We start from the raw sequence: 19,958 nt of genomic DNA on the forward strand, positions 1-19,958 counted from the left end.
AACCATGTTCCTTTTGCTCTTTATCTGTAAATAGCATCTTTGAAAACTTTTACACTGAATTCCAAAGATGTTTCCCACTTTGGATTGGAGCAGCTGACCCTTGATGTTAAATCCTTAAGCCTTCTTGAGTAGTCTGTCTTCTTGCAATGAATTCCAGGTAGTCCCACATTAAATGGTTCAGGCTAATCTGAACATTCCGGAAGGGTCATCTTGTCTCCGTCTGTCTAGAACTCAGTATCAAACCTTAAAGACCTCCTTTTCCATTTACTTATAGAGATGAATAGAGAAAATTCCACATCTTCTGACATCTCTGAACTGCTTCCACCACCTTCAGTTCTTTCCTTGTCAACACTAATATCCTGCTTTTCTTCTATTTTCTAAAAGTAATCCTCCCCATCTTTTTCTTACCACCGATGCAGCCTTCCTTCTCCTTTTGTAGCCACTACTCCCTTGGGTCTGTCTTAATTTCAAAGTCATGACATCTGAGCCTGAGCAAACTTGTTCATGTGGAGCATAGTATTGAATTTATTAAAATACAAGTAAATGGTTGAAGAATTATTAAATATGTCTTCTAGTTTGGCATATAACTTTTTTTGTTAGAATTGTGTTAGAGATTGTGATATGATGTCAAAGAATTACAAACAGAATCTTCTAACCCTTTAATGGCGTGGAAACTAAATGGTGTCTCAGCATCAAAGAAAACCAGGAGAGAGGCATGATTACAAGGACACAGGAAAAGATGAAACATTTAGGCTCCTTGCAGTGGGTAAAAAAAAAAAAACCCTCCAACCTACTCCCTATAAAGGCAGTAGACTCCTCATATTAGAGAAACAGTTGATTTTACTTTGTTGGGAAAGTCTATCCCCATTTACCAGTCAGGGTCCGGAGAAATTTAATGTAAAGAATTGATGATGAGATATTGAAGGACTGTAAAGGTAAAAAGGGAAGAGTCAACTAAGGTAGAGTGGAGGTAACGATGGCAGGAAGCAGCTTCCATCCCTCGGACTGGGGAAACAAAATGAAGAGGGTGAAACAACTAAAACTTAGAAGCTTTAAGGAGGTGCACAAAGAACTTTTGATGTGGGCTCACTCTTTGCCTGGTGCTGGCGTCCCTGAGCTCGGGAATTGTGGCAAAGAAGAGACTCCAAGCTGTGAGGATGGTGCTTCAGCCAGCTGGTGCTGGTGTTGCCGAGGAGGGGCAGTGAGGCTGGGCTCTGAGCATTAGAAAAACTGCAAGCTGGAGTCAGCTCCTGCTATTGGAATGACCTGCCACTGCAAGGGGGAAAAGTATTTCTAGGGTGACATAGGAATAAGAAGCAGGAAAACAGGTTCAGAAAGCAAATAGGAAGGAACAAATCCTTCCATCCTTCTCCGGCCTTCCACTTTCTATCTCTCTCTCTAGTGCCCTCTAATGGTAGAGCCAGAAGGACCTAACGCGCGAAATTAAAATGTGGTTTGTTATTCAAATCCCAGCATTGCAAAGTGGACTATACAAGGGTGGGTTTGAACTTGAGACAATAGCTTAATAACTAGCACAAGAAGTTATCTGAAAACAAAGCAAAAAAAAAAAAGAATAATATATAAATATTTTGTAATACAAAAACAAAACAAAACAAAAACAGAGCAAAACAAGAAAATCTTATAGTCTCCTAAGATGTTCTTTGTCAGGTTCAGAGTCATTAAAGAATCCACAAAACACAGCAAGTCAAAGTTTTAAGTAGGAAGTTTAAGATTTATTAGAAGAAAGCTGGTGGGAGCCAGTGAAAAGAAAGAAAATGGCCCCAGCTCTCTATCTGAGAGCAGCATTTTTTAAAGAAAAAAACCACACTGGGAGGGAAGGGTGTTGGGAGGGAAGAGTGTCTGCTGAGTGGTGTCCTGTGCCCTGATTAGGTGTGGGCTTATCAACTCTTGAGCTAATTGGTTGCTAGGGTTCTAACTCACTACTCTTCTTTGAAGTGCAGGTGTATGTGGAGGGAGCAGGCCTTTTCCGCATGCTTATGGTCGTTCATCTTATGGACATATCTGATCTTACTTTACCTGCCTTTTGGGGGTTGAGGCGCCACCATGACTGGAATTTCTAAAACAGCCTTCAACCTGTATTTTATGGTGCATCTGGTTTCTATAAGATAAGTTGCAGGGCCCCTGGGTCAGAAATTCCTTCTGTATGTTAGATTCTTTCTCTGGGATCTGACATTCTTCACTTTTACTGAAGTGCTTAAAATGGTTCTAGAGGTCAATGAAATCAAAACAAGTAGGCATTACTAAAATAAATTACTTCCAGCATGTGGTAACCAGTACTGTGCTTGGAAATTTTACATATATGTATATTTTAAGTAGTAAGAACTTTTATGGTCAAAACAAGTAAAAGAAACAAGCATAACAGAAGACACAAATAAATTAATTGTTCTGATCATCCTAGACTCCTGGATCTCTCTATGGAAAGGTCAGCTCTTTATGTAGACAGGGTAATATCCAGTACATAAAATAGCAGGTATTTGAGATGGGGCTCAAGACAATGATTGAAGGTTTAACAGTGGAAAGAAATAAGAAGGCAATTTCCCTCTTTCCTCTCCTCGATAAGGTATGTATGTGTATAAAGATATGAGGCTCATTTGGGGGGAAAATGCTTTTGTATAGAAAATTTCCCCCATGCCCTAGAAAAAAATGGTTTCAGTTCCTGGGCTGACAAAGAAAATCAAAATAGGATGACAATAGTTTCAAGCAAACCTCAAGACTGTAATCTGTTTACCATCTTCTTGACTTTAAAAAGGCTTAAACATCCATTCAGTCACTTAATTTTTTCCTTTAGGAAGTTTTCAGCCAAATTGGGGTTAAATTAATCTCACTTTAAAGTGCAAGAAAGGATATATAAGACCTAGTGTTTGCTGTATGACACATCAAAGAGAAATATCCCTCCAACAGCACCGGCCCAAGAGGTACTAAGTGAAGAAGCACTGGCTGCACGATGCAGTGATCCATTAGGTCTCCCAAAAAGACCAGGAGAGTCCAGTTTCAACAATAGAAAGAGGGGTCCCTGCCGAGTCTGGTTTTTAAACAGCTCTTAGGTCCCCTCACCACAAAGGGCACAGTGCAGCACAGTGTCAAGAGGGCCTGCGTTGTTTAAACTTGGCAGTGAGCACCACTACTCCACGTTTTGTCAGTGCCCAAGTTGCTAGTGGTAAAGGAATCAAGGATCCTGGGTTTTGGAACTTCACAGACCTTATTTACCTAGTAAGCAATAATTAAATTTCTTGTCCAGTGTAAATGATATAAAAATAGGTAATGAGGGCCCCAGTTCATCACTGCTGAAATTAGTCTAACTTCAGACTAAAGCAGTACAAATGGCTTCTTCCACACAACAAAAACAAGCTTTGCACTAATGTTTCTCAAAAGCCAATTATGTCTCCAGCTCTAGCCTCAGTTTAAAAGATTTTTTAAAAATATACCTTTCCTATTTCAGAGTCAAGGCAAGAAATGGGATGGGGGTTGGGGAACAAGACACCCTCTATCCAGAGTCCCTGGGATAGAAAGCACTCTAGAGCCCAGTGGGTGTGAGCTCATTCAAGTCATGGTGTTTGAGTTTATGGGTCCATGCTGACAGTTTCTTCCCTTCCATTACTGGCATGTCCATCTTGGGCAGCTTGAAGACTGCTTGGTCCTCAGCCATGCTGGTGACCTGGACTTGGATCAGTTCCACTGAAGAGGGCTTCTGAGCTCCTCTATAGGCCTGGGTGGCAAAGCCTCCCGAATCAGACTTCTGGAAGGATCTGTTTCCAAAGAGGTGCCATTTTTCTGATGAGTTTCTGTTCTTATCCCCACTTCCAGAATCCATGATACTAGGGTTTGAGCCAGGTAAAGCTGTGGAAGAACTAGAAATGAACCAGCCTCTGGGTTTCTGCTTAAGGGAAGAGTAGGGGTTGCTGCTTGGAGTAGACTGGGTTGATGCAGGCTGCTTTTCTTCTTTTATTATCTCTCCATTCTGTAGCTTTAGTTTGCCAAGTCTTTCAGCCGTCCTTGTGCTCTGCTCTTGGCCAACATGCAGAAAATGAGCCAACCAACATCAATTTTACCATTAAATAGGATGAATTGCGCAACTGGAATTGTACTAACACCAGTCCTGGAAAGGTATTAGTTAAGCATCGAAGCCTGACAGTGCCCCTCTCTGGAAGCATCTGTCTTGTCTGAGAGCCACTAGCCACCAGCCCAACCCTGATCCCCCACAGTAGTGATTTTAAAACTCAAGGTGCAAAAGAATCATCTGGGATGCTCATTACAGAATGCAAAGCCACCAGAGCCACTCTGCTCCCCTCCTTCCATATACTGGTTATCATCCATGTATAGTTTTAATGACAATATATTCATTATCTAACTTTACATTATTTAATATATTAAAGCCAACTTCCACCCTGGCCCCTTATGCCTTGTTGGCAGTGCCCATATATCAAGATAGAAAATGCCAGACCTCCTTTTCTCAGCCTTTCTTATGGCTAGGACAAGGGCATATGACCTGATCCTGAGAGTGGGTTCTGTGGGGGAAGTCTGGCTGTGATTTTTGGGAAACTTTTCTCCTGAATAAAGGAGATCCAGTGAGGAAAGGTCATTTTTCTTTTACAAGGGCATAGTTGGTCTGCATGATGCTGGGGACTGCGTTTGCCGTCCTGTAATTGTGAAGAGAGACATATCTCACATGGTGAGGAAGGCAGAGGAGAAAAGTGACACCATTGGCAATCTCTAACTGCTGGGTAGCTCTTGTAGGATAATAACAGTTTCTCATTATTTCTCCACTTTAAGTTGTAAATCCTGTTACTTGAAGCAGTAAGGTACTGGTCTTCTTGAATAAAGTTTTGAGTGTATTCTAACAATGATTTTGTGGTCAGAAGGAGCTGTATAATTTACCAGCTATCTAAATACATCACAAAGGACATACTCCTAGAAAAAAAGATTCTGGTCCTATAAATTTCTAAATACCGAGTTTCACTGAATATCAAACACACACCCACACACGGCTAAATCAGGATTAAGTATCATTTCAAGGGACAATGAGGTTTAAAATTATTAAAAATAAGCTTGCTTACGGCATTTGTTCTTTGTTTCTGTGAAAATTGTTCCTGCTCGGGGCCACTTATTGTCAATGAAAAAGTTCTGAGAGTTCAATTAAGTAATGAGAGGCTGTAACAGAAAATTATTTTTATTTTGTTTTGTTTTAAATCTGTCAGTTCCTCTGGTATTTGCATTTCTCTTTTGGAGGATTGGGTCTCTTGTTATTCAGATTTGAACACTGGTTGGTCTTTTGAAGGTGAATTTTAATTCAAAACTCAAAGCACTGAAACTGATAATTTATCAGTAAAACGTAAATGTGGTTATGTATTTTTACTAAAAGTTACCAGAGAAGAAATAACAGTTATAATATTTGATTTAAAAACAGTAATAAAGTAGACTAATGGCTCAATCAAAGCATATATATGTTATCTGAAAAAAACTTGGAGCAAAAAATATATATATTTTCTGAAAATTATAGCTTAACATTGGGAAACTGATGATCTGAAAACAATTCCTAAAAAAATTTTTTCTCATTAAATCATAATCATAATCATCATAAATAGCAATGATAATAATAACATCAAAAGTTTATCAAATTCTGCCTAAGTGGCCTTTTCTCTTTTGATTCCCAGGAGGTTCACAATAAATTCTGGAGCATGTATCTAGGAAGTTTAAAATTAACACACACAAAATGTTATGTTCATGATGATATTCTAAAGGACTTTTGTTGTTTCTGGGTTTTGTGAATGTTGGGCTACATCAACAATTGAGTTCAACACTCCTTGGTATGTATCAGGCCTGGTAATAGATTCCAGGATATAGCGATCAAGAAGCTCGCCAGTTTATAGCGCAGATATACACATAAACACACGACTTCAAGATGGCATAAGTGCACTATTTGAAGTGTTGAGCAGATTCGAATGCATCAGAGAGGAAGAAAGTTGTTGACTACTTTTAGAGAGAGAGTCAGAAAAATCTTGCCAGAACTAAGTTATATCTGATTGGGTTTCAAAAGAAAAATTGTTGTTTAACGGGCAGTTGGTATGGAAGTGAAATAATTCCAGGAAGACTCCTTTCTTTCCACAAGTTTTAGAGAACATAATAGTAAAGGTACAAAGACACAAAACAGCATTATTGTATTTGGAGAACTGATGGTCCTCGGACATGGCTAGGAGGTAAAGTACATATAGTAAGAACTGTGAATTAATAGAGAGCAGGAAGTTTAGTCTGAGGGGCTCACAAGTGATTCTGTCGGGGTTTTGCTACGAGACCATCATCCTGATGGCAGACAAGTCCAAAAGCAGTGAGAGCAGTTAAAAGGATATTAAAATGTCCAGTCAAAAGATGAAAAGCATCTGAAGAGATATGGTTTGTGAGTCTATGAGTAAAATGCACCAGCTAAGCCCAGAATTCCCCTTGGACCTTCACTGCCAATATTAATGAATAAGTTAAGACTTGGAGATTATGAAAAATAATCTAGAGCAGAGAATAACACAACTTAGAGGATCTATAAGATCATCTCCTCAAACTTCCTCACCTTTATTAACACTTAACAGTTTCCATTCTCTTCCTCTTCTCACCTCTGTACCCAATTCCTCTCTGAGATTTAATTCCACTCTCTTCTGCCTGTTCTCTTGGTTCCTCTGATTTCCCTTTTCTCTTGCATTCCTGTTTCCTTTACATATGTGTTATTTATTTTCCTTTTATGCTCTTCTTTTTCTTTCCCTCCAGCTGAGAACAAATGATAAAGAGAGCAACAACAAAAATAACAAACATTTTAAAAGACCAATCAAAGCCCAATCAAAGCCTCTAGACCAGGATGACAGTGTGTTCACTCTACACTGAGGAGAGCTGGTAAAATGCAAGACACAGTCCTTGCCTGGAAGACATTAACAGCAAGAAAAGGATAATAAAATAACATCTAAGTTAACTTCCTTGGAATGAAATGCCCCAAGACTGAGATGAGTGTCTGCACTTGTGCAAAAACCAATTAAAGTGTCAGGGACACGAGTTACTGAGTAGATGTGACTTGATTCTTGTTTGACGTCTTTGGAGTATGTCTTTAGAAATTCATTCACAGCTATTCCGTCAGGTTTTAGTTAACTGGGGAATGAGATTCACAGAATCATTGAGCTTGGAGCAGGAGAATAGGATAGCTTCAAACAAGAGTAGGAACTATGGCCCAGTTAATGGTGGCAACCTGAAAGAAAAGCACAAAGAAAGGAAACAAAATGTAAAAATAGAGTAGCATTCACAGTGTCCTTTTGAGGTCAGGAGGGGCAGGCATTGTTTCTATTTCTATAGATGATCTACAAAGCTTAATGTGAATAAAGAGAAAGGAAAGTGGTGTGGATTCAGACTATAAGGGCATAACATTCTAAATAAGGTAACAAGTTTTATTACATTTTAAAACATACCTACTGTTCCAAGAAGGTGTGTGTATAGGCCATGAAGGAAAGATATTATCATTATCACAATACCTTGTTTTTAAAAAAAGCAAAATACACAAAAAACAAAAAACCTTACTCTGACTAATTTGTCGTGTTTTCTGTTGCTCTGACACCACATTGCACATACATGAATTCTGTCCCCCAATACTGAATGCTCTGAAAAGCTGAAATCCTGAGCAGAGTTCTGCCATCCACAATGGGCTCTCTAAGAGGGCAGTCTCGTATTTACATGTATAGATGTAGTTCATGTGAAACATCCTCCACCTGCTGGGGGCCAGTCGGTAGGGACCCTCAGCTGGAAAGATTTCTTTGACAATGACCACCTTGAAAGAAAGAAAGATTGTGTGGGAAATATCAGTTTCACGGTTTGAAGGTGAACAGTGATCCTTTTATTTGTATGTCTGTTTCTTTCCAAGGATGGTAGAGTTACTAAGGTCAGGCTCTCAGCATCTATTTCTATGTTGTTCTTTTGTTGATTGTTTTTTGGAGGATGGGGGATAAGGGAGACTTTGAACTTTATTTCCTTGCTCTATAGTAATAGTTGTCTTCTAAAAAGCTTGAAGCATTTCCTGCCTTTAGGGAACCAAATTCAATTTAATTTTGTATTATTGGAGCAATGTATATCTACTACTTATGATGTCTTTGGCCCATGAAAATGAATTTTTATTTTAGGAATGCCTAATTCAGGAGTAATGTTGAAGAGATGAAAAGTTCTCCACAATAGCCAGGTAGAATATTTTGTATTTCTGTGTCAGAAATAGAGCTTTCAGGCAACATTGTAATAGTATTCTGTTATCTGCACTTCTTGACCCTGGAATTTTGATTTTATCATTATTAAATAATTCAGGTACAAATTCTGCAAGAGTTTTACAATATATTTTGCCTCCCTAATAAATGAGAAACGTATAATTCAATGGAAATACCAAATTGAATATATTTCAGTTATTTCTTTATTTTGCTAAAATGCCTGTTTATTATTTCATACATATTGTAGAGTTAGAATATGATTGATCCTCAGAAGGGTCTGCTATAGAATATGAAACCTGTAAGTCCCAGTCTAGAAGTCAGGAGAACCAGGACTAATCCCAGATTTGTCCCCAAATACCTTGACATCTGCGTCCCAGGAATCAGTAGTATCATGTAAAACAGATGTGTCTACATTTCCAGGTTAAGAAAGCAACTATCAAATGGTGTTTAATTTTCATTTCTCAGATGTTTTATTATATAGTGACTGAAACACAGAAAATATTTCAAAGGTTCAGTGCTTCTTGGAACATGAACTGTTTGTCAAGAAGCTTCCAAAACCTAGAAGGAAACATCATTTAACAAAGTGTAGCTAGGTCCTAAGACAAGATAGAAAGACTAAGCAAAAGAAGGCTAGGGTGTTTCCACCCACATCTACTGAGAGTCTTTATGATACAGACACAAGACCACAGCCAATTACGAGCTAGCAGCCACCTTCTTATTTCACGTGAGCGGCTTTTCCTGAGAACAAAGTGTGTTTCATCTCCTTCCTTCCTAACCGTAGCTCAACTTGATCTGGAAGCCCTGTAAATGCTCAAGTGTAAATAGGGGACCCTGGAAAAAGACAGTGGTTGTAGGCCCAGCTAAGGGCGGCAGTATCAATAGAAGTACCAGCTCTAGGAGCTGTTGATTCTTATGTAATGTTCCAGGCAAGACAAGACAACAGAGCGCTCTAAATTATTCAGAAATAAATTCCTCACAGATATCAGATAGAAGGAACAGATTACTCCTATGCTGTGCAGCAAAACCACAACGGCTAGAAAATTGCTACATGATGGAAACAGCTAGCCTGGCTTCGTTGTGTCTTCAGTATAGAATCAAGAGATCTATGGTGTTGATCACAAAGGTGAATCCACTTTTCTTATTTACTGTCAAAAGTCAGACTTGGATCAACCCCTTTTTAAATAAGTTTTGGTAAAGAAGATTTAAAAAAAAATGGGCCCATTAAAAGATTCTAAAATACAGTAGAAGGAGCAAGTATCCTCAAGAAATAGAGTAAAAGCATACTTTTAGGAAAACATGTAAGAAGGAAATGGAAGAAGCCTTTTGAATGCATCTGCTTTTGTTTTTTAATCCAGTGTATTTTGACATTAAATCAAGTTGAATGTTGAACAAGTTCTTAGTAAGTCACCAGCTTGAAATAAAAAGAAAGCTCTGCTTAGGTATTGGCACAGATGTTAAGGAAGCTTGACGCAATAACAAAACGTTGCAGGGAAAAAAGAGAAAAATTAAAATCTGAGTTAGAAATAGTAAAGTGCACAATTGAAGTTGTAGATAATTGGGGGGATTGAATCATGTCCCCACAAAAGGCATCCTCGGTCCCAACCCCTGGTCCTGTGGGTGTGAACTCTTCTATAAATAGGACATTTGAAGATGTTAGTAGTTAAGATGTCCCCAAACTGAATTAAAGTGCACCTTAATCCGATATGGTTGAAGTCCTTATAAGCAAAGAAATTAGACACAGAAGGAGAAGCCATGGGAGAGGCAAGAAGCTGGAAGTCAGTGGAACCCGGAAGAGAAAGGAGAAGATTCTGCCTTGTACATTGTCATGTGATGGAAAGGCCAAGGGACCCCAAAGATTGCCAGCCAGCTAGAAGACACTGACTCCACGAGGCATCAAGCCTTCCAGCCTCTTTAACCGTGAGCCAATAAATTCCTGTTGTTAGGTCAACCCATTGTATGGTATTTATTTTAGCAACCAGGAAACTAAAACAGAAGCCAAATTCAGTAAGCTTTTCCAAATGCAGAAGCAAAAGTAAAAAAAGATAAAAACAATATGAGAGTTGATAGTAGATATAAGAAACAGAAATATTCAGTCTAAGGAAACTAGTTTTCTTGAAGATGAGACGAACAATTTATAAAACAGATGATAGGATATAATAAAAGAAAATTTCCTCATGCTAAAAAAAGTCCATGGATCATTCAGCTTTAGTCAAAAATGAATAAAGGAGATAAACACCCAGATATACCCTGTATATTTTTAATATTTTAAAAAATTAAGACAACATATATAAATAATGCCAGTAAGAGATAACATATACTGAAAGGAAAAATAAAAATCAAACCAGCCCCAGACCTATCTAATCAATATTATTGTTATTTCTTATAGAACAAGTAGTATCTATAGAGGAAAAAATTGCTGTAATGCATGAATTCTGTAATCCACTAAATAGCCATTCATCTGTAAAGTCAACAAACATTCTAAGATATCTGTAATATGCAAGTATTCAGAAAATCTACCTGCCATTAACTTTTCCAGGGGAAAATGTATGTTTTAATGATACATTTCAGCTGACTAGCAGACACATAAAAATAATATTTTAAATGGGAAAATTGTCATATAAAAGGTTTGGAGGCAATCATTAAAACAAATTTAAAATGGAACTAAAGCTATAAAATTATAAATATTATTATAAAACTGAATACAATTGTCAAATATTTGTTAAAAAGAAAACTCACAATGTAAAAAAAAAAAAAATGCTTAATTTTCAAAATCTCCAAACAGCAATAAAAGCAGAGAAGTGTTCCAAATGATGTGTCTTACCTAGAGAAGAATGAAACCAATAGATTTTGTTTCATTCTTGGTATTGATAAATAGAAAATATGGTATCAAGTATTTTTTGTATCACACTTTTTTTTATTGTGATTGTTCACATACCATACAATTATCCAGAGATCCAAAAGGTACAATCAGTTGTCCCCCGGTACCATCATACAGCTGTGCATCCATCACTACAATTATTTTTTTTTCGATTTTTAGAACATTTTCATTACTCCAGAAAAGAAATAAAGACAAAAAAAGGAAACTCAAATCCTTCCATATCCCTAATCACCCCCCCCTCCACTGTTGACTCATAGTATTGGTATAGTACATTTGTTAATGTTGATGAAAGAATGTTAAAATACTACTAACTGTAGTATGTAGTTTGCAATAGGTATAGTTTTTTCCCTATATGCCCCTCTATTATTAACTTCTAGTTGTAGTGTCATACATTTGTTCAATTCCTGAAAGAGATTTCTAATATTTGTACAGTTAATCACGGACGTTGCCTACCACAAGGTTCACTGTTTTATATATTCCCATCTTTTAACTTCCAGCTTTCCTTCTGGTGACATACATGACTATGAGCTTTCCCTTTCCACCACATTCATGCACCATTCAGCACTGTTAGTTATTCTCACGACGTGCTATCATCACCTCTGTTCATTTCCAAACATTAAAGTTCAACCTAGTTGGACATTCTGCTTATAATAAGCAACTGCTCCCCATTCTTTAGCCTCATTCTATATCCTGGTAACTTACATTTCACATCTATGAGTTCACATATCATATTATAATTAGTTCATATCAGTGAGACCCTGCAATATTTGTCTTTATGTGTCTGGCTTATTTCACTCAGTATGTTGCCCTCAAGGTTTCTTTGACCCATTTTTTTTTTTTTTTTTTTTTTTGAGATGACCTTGTTCTCACGCCATCCATTCCATCCTAAGTAAACAATCGCTGGTTCCCTGTATAGTCACATATTTATGTGTTCACCACCCTCACCACTATCTATATAAGGAGATCTCCATTTCTTCCACAAAGCAGGAGGAAGAGTCAAAGAAGGTAGAGAGACAAAAGAAAAAGAAAAAAGAAAGAGAAAAGAAAATGACAGCTAGGAAGCAGCAAAAGGAAAAATAACCTTAAACTAAAGTAGAATAAAGAGTTAGACAACATTACCAATGCCAAGAGTCCCATACCCCTCCCTTATGCCCCCCTCTTATATGCATTTAGCCTTGGTATATTGCCTTTGTTACATTAAAGGAATCATAATACAATGTTTCTGTTGACTGTAGTCTCTAGTTTACATTGATTGTATTTTCCCCCAATACCTGCCTAATTTTAATACCTTGCAAGGTTGACCTTCATTTGTTCTCCCTCATGAAAAAACATGTTTGTACGTTTTATCACAGTTGTTGAACATAGGTTTCACTGAGTTATACAGTCTGAGTCTTTATCTTTCCTCTTTCCATCTAGTGTCCACATGTTCCTAACCTTCCTCTTTCAACCATACTCATAGTTATCTTTGTTCAGTGTGCTTACATTGCTGTGCTACCATCACCCAAAATTGTGTTCCAAACCTCTCACTCCTGTCTTTTCCTATCTGTCTATAGTGCTTCCTTTAGTATTTCCTGTAGCACAGGTATCTTGTTCACAAACTCTGTCATTGTCTGTTTGTCACAGAATATTTTGAACTCTCCCTATATTTGAAGAACAGTTTTGCTGGATACAGGATTTTTGGTTGGTGGTTTTTCTCTTTTAGTATCAAATATGTCACACCACTTCCTTCTTGCCTCCATGGTTTCTGCTGAGAAATCCGCACATAGTCTTATCAAGCTTCCTTTGTATGTGATGGATCGCTTTTCTCTTGCTGCTTTCAGGATTCTCTCTTTGTCTTTGACATTTGATAATCTGATTATTAAGTGTCTTGGCATAGGCCTAATCAGATCCATTCTGTTTGGGGTATGCTGCACTTTTTGGCTCTGTAATTTTATGTCTTTCATAAGAGATGGGAAATTTTCATTGATTATTTCCTCTATTATTGCTTCTGCCCCTTTTTCCTTTTCTTCTCCTGGGACACCCACAACACATACATTCCTGCATTTCATTTTGTTCTTAAGTTCCTAGAGACGTTGTTCATATTTTTCCATTCTTTTCTCTATCTGTTCTTTTGTGTGTAGCTTTCAGGTCCTTGTTCTCCAGTTCCTGAGTGTTTTCTTCTGCCTCTTGAGATTTGCTGTTGTAAGTTTCCATTGTGTATTTTGTCTCTTGTGCCTTTCATTTCCATAGATTCTGCCATTTGTTTTTTCGAACTTTCGATTTCTCCCTTATGTATGCCCAGTGTATTCTTTATAGCCTTTATCTCTTTTTCCACATCTTCCCTAAACTTTTTGAATTGTCTTATTATTAGTTGTTTCAATTCCTATATCTCAGTTGAAGTATAAGTTTGTTCCTTTGACTTGGCCATAACTTTGTTTTTCTTAGCGTAGATTGTACTTTTCTGTTGTCTAGGCATCTGGTTTCCTTGGTTACCCCAATCAGGTTTTCCTAGACCAGAACAGGCTCAGGTCCCAGAAGGAAGAAATATTCAGTATCTGGTTTCCCTGATGGCGTGTCTTAGAGGATTGACACACTCTGTGCTTTTCTGCCCAGCAGGTGGTGCCTGTCAGCCTGTCACTCCAGACTGGTGTAAAGAAGTGTGGCCCATGGCTGTTTTCCCCAAGGCGGGTAATAGAGCTTGGCACCACCTCTTTCCTCTTGGGAAGATATGCCCCCTAGGGAGAGGTCATTTGCATATAAATAGTTTCTTTGTTTCTCTGACTCTGCTATCTCCACCCTTGTCTGGGTCAGAGTGTTGCGAGTTTGAAATGGTGAGGCTTTCTCTACTGCAGAGCACTGTGAGCTGAAAACAGCTGAGGCGTTCTCCACTGAGCCGCCCAGGTTGACAGAGAGAGAAAAAGGGACTGAAAGCCTCCTTTCAGGGTCAGTCTTTGGCCCCCAGATTCATCCATTGGCCAGAGATAGCACCCGATTCTTTGGGCTCCCCATCCCGAGACAGATACGTCCCCTGGCTCTTCGAGGTCAGTCATCACTAAAAGCCTCTGTCTGCTTATTCAGAATTTGCAGCTCACATTGATCAGTCCACATTTGCCAATTAAAACCCCAGTTGGAACTGGGCTGAGGTATATTCACTTATTCAGAGAATGCTGCTCTCTAGCACCACGAGGCTTTGAAGTTTGTATTGCCATGGGGGGAGGGGGCTCCTGGCTTGGGTCCACAGTTTTTACTTACAGATTTTATGCTGCAATCTCAGGCATTTCTCCCAATCCAGATTGTTGCACGATGTGTGGACAGTCCCCATAATCCTCCAGCAGTTATTCCAGATCGTTTACTAGTTGTTCCTTGTTGTTTATTAGTTGCTCTGGGGGGGCTAACTAACTTCTGCTCCTCTCTATGCTGTCATCTTCTCCATTCCTCTCAAGTACTTTTTTAACATAAAACCTCACCACCTGCTTTGGTTTTCCTAGTTTCTATCCAAATACCACAAAATGGCTTCAGCTTAGTAATAGGAATTTATTGGCTCAAGGCTTTAGAAGCCAGAAATCCATCATTAAGATATCAGCAAGGCTTGCTTTCTTCCCAAAGACTGTAGCATTCTGGTATTGGCTGCCAGCAATCCTTGGGGTTCCTTGGCTTTCCTGTTACATGGCAATGTACTCCCCTTTCTTGTGTCTGTCTTTCTGGTTTCCTGCTGGCATCCAGCTTCTAGCTGTCTATAAGGCCTCCAGTAATTAAGATTAGGACCCACCTTCATTCATTTGGGCCACACCTTAACTAAAAATAACATCTCCAAGAGGTCCTATTTACAGTGGGTTCACACCCACAAAAATATGGAGTAAGATTAAGGACATGTCTAAATTGGGGTACATAATTCAATCCACCACACCACCCATATACTTCAAAAACATACATATTTTCTAAATCACTAGAGGAAAAAAAAAAAGGGTAAACAAAAACAGACTTTATGTATTTTTCAAAAATTGAAAAAAATTAAAGAAGAAAAGTATAAAAAGTTACATAAAATAAAAATAATAACTTAGAAATAAAAAAGGAATACATCTAAATAATTATTATAATGGTCAATCACAAAGTACCTCCAAAACTCATGATAGTGAGAGCACTTTATACCAAAATTTTTAGAATCTGTTTTTGAAGAAAATTTGTAACATTGAATGAAAACTGCTTCTCATATTTGAAACAACTCTCTTGCTCTTAGTCAGACTTTGGTCTGTGCAGTCAGGTACAGGGATAAACAAGTAACTGAGACTGTCACCTCAAAAGCCTCAAGCTTTGTTACTCAGCCCAGCTTATTTACCTGACTCTCTCCTTGGGCAGATATTAGTTCTTCATACAGATAGACTCTGGATGGCTGCCAAAGTATTCACCAAACACATCTGAACCTAAAAATGTATCCACTTAGGCTTACACTGTAACACTCCCCTGCGCTTTCACCACCTCCCAGTTTCTCACCAGTGGCACCACCACAAACCACAGTACATTAATAAGATAGAGATTATTTTAAATCAACTCCAAACACCACCATCTTTAGTAATATGAAAGATGTGACAAAAATGCCTCTATAACCACTATTAAATTAACATTATTCTGCTATATAAAGTCAATAAGATAAGATTGAAATAGAATGAAATAGGAAAGGATAAAATAGAATAATAGCTATTTGCAGATGATATGATTGTATTGTTTGAAAAACAGAGAATCCACTGGCTCTTGGAATTAATGAAAAAGTATTATGGTCAAACATATAAATATATATTTAGTATGGATGTATATATCAATATTGAGCCCATATACCAGGAAAAATAATTTAGAAAATAAAATAGGAAAAAGGATGTCCATCTATAATAATGCTAAAAATACCAAATAGCTAAAAATAAATGATCACGAAAGAATGGGACCTGCATTCGTTTTATTTACCTGCATGAATAAAATTGCAACATTTACCAAGAGACATAAAATATATTTAAAAGGAAGATTCATAGCATATTCTTAGAGGCTAAATATTTTAGAGATGTCATTTCTTCCCAAATTAATTTAATGCTATTAAGTTTTCAGTAGGATTTTTATTTTGGACTCTGATGGAATAATTCTTAAGTTCATCCTGTTATTTTTGTTCCAACCTTCACATTACTCTGTGGTCTCCTTGCGCTGATAGTTGGCTTGTAGAAACCTGACATTCACTTGATATTTCCCTTTTAGGTCTAAGGATCCTTTATCCCTGAATTTCAGTCACGTGAACAGGTACCTGCCAGTATTTCACAGCTTTTTCCCTTTGAGGAAAGCAGTGTTTTCCCTATCTTACGATTGTAAACTGAAGCTTGGAGAGACTGACTTTTGCAAGGTCATATGGCCAATGGAACACAGATTGTTAAAAATCCCCATCTAGACTTGCCCATCCTAAAGACAATCTGCAGAAGGCTTCCTTGTTGGCCTTTGGGATTCTGGGTCTTTTAAATTTCAATCTGTTCAAAAGTGCCTTAACTTAAGCAGTCCTGTGATAATTCTCTGCACATATCTCTTTAAATGAAAACAGATTGAACGAGCTATTTTGGTTTCTATAATTTTCTGGCTGATTTCTTAGAGAACATTCTGCAAAGAGCTATCCCTAATCCAAGGCCATACTCACTCCTGTCACCTATCGTGAATTCTGATCTAAGTGCACATTTTTGTTTTTGTTTTGTTTTATTCTCTTTCTCACAGATATAGGTACAGAATTTCAACTTCACTTTCTCCCTTATGTGTAACACTCACCAGTGGCGTGTTATGGTTAGTTGTACATGGACTGTCTCCTATGGTAGGTTATCTCCAGATTAGAGATAATGGTTTATTCATTTCTATCACCTCTTTCCTCTGCCTTCCCCACTACACACACACCATACATGAGTTTTTATTCATAGGACGTAATAGGCACAATATATATTCTTCGACTTGAATCCAATTATTTACAAAAATTTATTTAAGATCCCAGCATTTTGAGTGCTGGGAAGATTTTAGAGCAAGCCTTAAATCCACGATTTCTAAAAGACAATAGGACTCCAAAGAATTTTAGTAATTCAAGAAACTGTTAAATCATATTATTTTCAAAAATGATGTTTTCCATCTCCCCAAACAGAAGCGTCATACCATCAAGCATGAAAACATTTGGTAATGGATGGTGGTGGTGGCGGCAAAACATTATGAATGTAATTAACACTACTGAATTGTATAACTGGAAGTGGATAAAATGGGAAACTTAAGGTTTTATATATGTCACCAGAATTTTAAAAATGTTAAAGACTATAGACCTGTGCAATATAGAGTGAACCCTAATGTAAACTATGGACCATAGTTAATAGTATAATTAAAATAATATTGTTTTGTCAGTTGTAACAAAGTTACCATACTAATGCAAAAAATTAATAATAGGGAAAACTGTGTGTATGATTGGAGTATATGGGAACTCTACACTATCTGTATGATTTTTCTGTAAACCTAGAGTGCTCTAATAAAAAATGATAATATGAATCTAACTCTGCAGGAGAGCACTTTTGGTAGAATACAATGGCTTTTTTAAACTTAAATAAATGGACATGGCATATTTTTCTACATTTTGGCAAAGATATCTAATTTCAGAGAACTTGACATGTTGGGAGGTATAGGGAAAAATCCACTTTGAAAAACATAGTCTCTCATAAATACACTTGGCATGCTAGTCTTGGTTTTTACTTTAAGTTTAACCTTGAAACATTTACATTTCTATGAATTGTGTTAAATGTGCCGTAGATTCTGACCTTCTGTGTGATTTATCATTTGAAATGTTCCCTTGAATATTGGAAGCTCTCCAGAACCGCAGAATCTAGCTTTAAATTACCTTCCTAACTTTTGCCTGTGAGATTGCTGTTACAGAAACTTAGGTGCTCTCAAAGCTAATAATGGCTCTGGATCATACAAATTCCAGAAATGCCATCTATTGTAAGTTGAATATCACTGAAGAAGAGCCTTTTTGTCCACTGATTTATAATGTTTGTATCTTCTGTTTAGCTGTATGATGGGCTACTCAGTAAAAGGACTAAATGCTTGTGCTCTGTTCTACCAGAAAACTAAAAGAAGATAGAATCTTGGGAGGAATATGTAACTGAAATGGAAATGACCAAGATTGAACCATAACAATCTCAATAATGATAACACCAGCCATTATGATCAAGAGTTATGAAGCACATGCTGTGGATCAAGCTTCAGCTAAAAGCTTTATGTAATCTTTCATTTAATCTTTACCCTTAAAAAGCTATTCATCTTATGTCTATTTCATATATGAGAAAACTGAGACTCAGAGAGGGCAAGTAACTGTCTCAAGATCACACAGTGGTTTATGGCAGAACCAGGAGTAGAACCCCAAATTACAGACAAGTCCATTTGAGTCTACAGTACTACACACTGTATTGGGCCCAAACCCAGAGACACAGATGAGCTTACAGAGGCCCAAGCACTGCAGAAATGCAGGAGCTAGTATGGAAACAAGACAAGTGAAATCCATTAGAAAGCCACACAGTGGGAAAAAAGTCACTTGGATTTTAAAGTCACTGGTACATTGCAGCAGGTGAGCCTGTTTAGGTGTTCCTGCTTTTTACTCTTGGATTTGGATTGTTATTTGACATAACAAAAGAGTATCACTACATGCTGTAATTAAAAAATTAATTGTGTCACAAATAAATTAAGAATATGTGCAAATGCACACTTCAATCTTTTTAGGGCAAGAGTAGGTAGGAATAATATTACCGCAGGTGTAACTCTTCCAGGTATGCTTAGCTCTGTAACTTTGTCAATACCTGGAATGATGGAAGCATCCAAATTTGAACATTACTGATGTGAATCAATAGTACGAAATTGGGTAGGCTTATTCAATTATTCTGAGTTGAATTGAAACTCCATTCCATTATTGTATTTCCTTAGAAGTAGTTGCCCTTTTATGTCAGTTCTGCAGGGTCAGAAAATATGATGCAGCCCTTGTGGACTGATTATTCAGATTGTCTCACCTTGCACACTTGGTTCCAGAGCCTGCTGAAGACAAGGTGACTTTCAGACACAGCAGCTCCCTTGGCTTTCAAAATGCAAACTAAACTGCTAAACTGCTCTGCCTGCACCTTGTAAAACAGAGGCATTGTTTTACCTCCAAATTAAGTCTAGCAGCAGATAGACCAAAAGAGCTCAGCTTGGCAGAATTCTGGACTTTCTTCATCCATTCATTCAAATTCTTTTTAAGTATCAGGAATGCTGAGAAAGATAGATTAAAGGGATTATTAACATGTTTGTTATAACAAGTATAAACAATACAGTATAAACATAATCCTTTGGTATTTTGGAGTATATTAAATAACTTATTAGCTTTGCTTATGATTAAAATATTGCTCCCCATAAGTATCACAAGCATATATATTCACATGAAATTTTCATGGGATGGGCAATATATGGAAATGCATCAAATTTAGTTTCATATTACATTTCAACCCTAATATCCCCTCAGGAGTTTTAACACTGAATCTCCCCATATGAATTCTAAAAGAATAGATTTATATTTACATTGTCATTTAACCTGACTTGGCAATACTGGAAAATTTAAAGACTAATGTGGAGTTTCATGTAATGATAGAAATTTTTGTATTTTTAATCCCTGAATCATTAAAACATCTTGTATTCATGTACAAAGTACTTGAAAATCCATAACAAAATTATTTTTAAGTACTCCAGATTTCCTTTAAAAAGTTATATCTAACCTTTCCCTTTTCTGGTTTTATATATTACTGCTCTCATTGGATGTTGCAATACTGAAAATGATTCAGATCTCACAT

General features: G+C 37.3%; 2 protein-coding genes across 3 annotated transcripts in view; one reads left to right on the forward strand and one right to left on the reverse strand.

The window, feature by feature from the left end:
* The window catches only part of CAMK4 (calcium/calmodulin dependent protein kinase IV), a 306,043-nt gene that overhangs the window by 202,891 nt on the left and 83,194 nt on the right, over positions 1 to 19,958 (forward strand). The gene's annotated exons all lie outside the window — the stretch shown is intronic.
* Positions 3,536 to 19,271, reverse strand: LOC119508362 (putative monooxygenase p33MONOX). The gene is made up of 3 exons (XM_037801995.1): positions 19,146 to 19,271; positions 7,567 to 7,813; positions 3,536 to 4,026 (listed from the first exon to the last, which is right to left on the reverse strand). Exons 1-3 carry the CDS (start codon positions 19,269 to 19,271, stop codon positions 3,536 to 3,538), a joined length of 864 nt encoding a protein of 287 aa, XP_037657923.1.

Source organism: Choloepus didactylus, chromosome 13 (assembly GCF_015220235.1).
Source record: "Choloepus didactylus isolate mChoDid1 chromosome 13, mChoDid1.pri, whole genome shotgun sequence".
Taxonomy (NCBI): domain Eukaryota; kingdom Metazoa; phylum Chordata; class Mammalia; order Pilosa; family Megalonychidae; genus Choloepus; species Choloepus didactylus.

What these genes read in the sequence shown, in the direction of transcription:
- LOC119508362 (XM_037801995.1), bottom strand. Translation starts at nt 19,271, where the DNA reads ATGCCTCTGTTTTACAAGGTGCAGGCAGAGCAGTTTAGCAGTTTAGTT. An exon ending in TCTGGAACCAAGTGTGCAAG is followed by an intron (nt 7,814 to 19,145) that starts GTGAGACAATCT and finishes CTTTCTTTCAAG; the next exon opens with GTGGTCATTGTCAAAGAAAT. An exon ending in AACACGACAAATTAGTCAGA is followed by an intron (nt 4,027 to 7,566) that starts GTAAGGTTTTTT and finishes ATGTTGGCCAAG; the next exon opens with AGCAGAGCACAAGGACGGCT.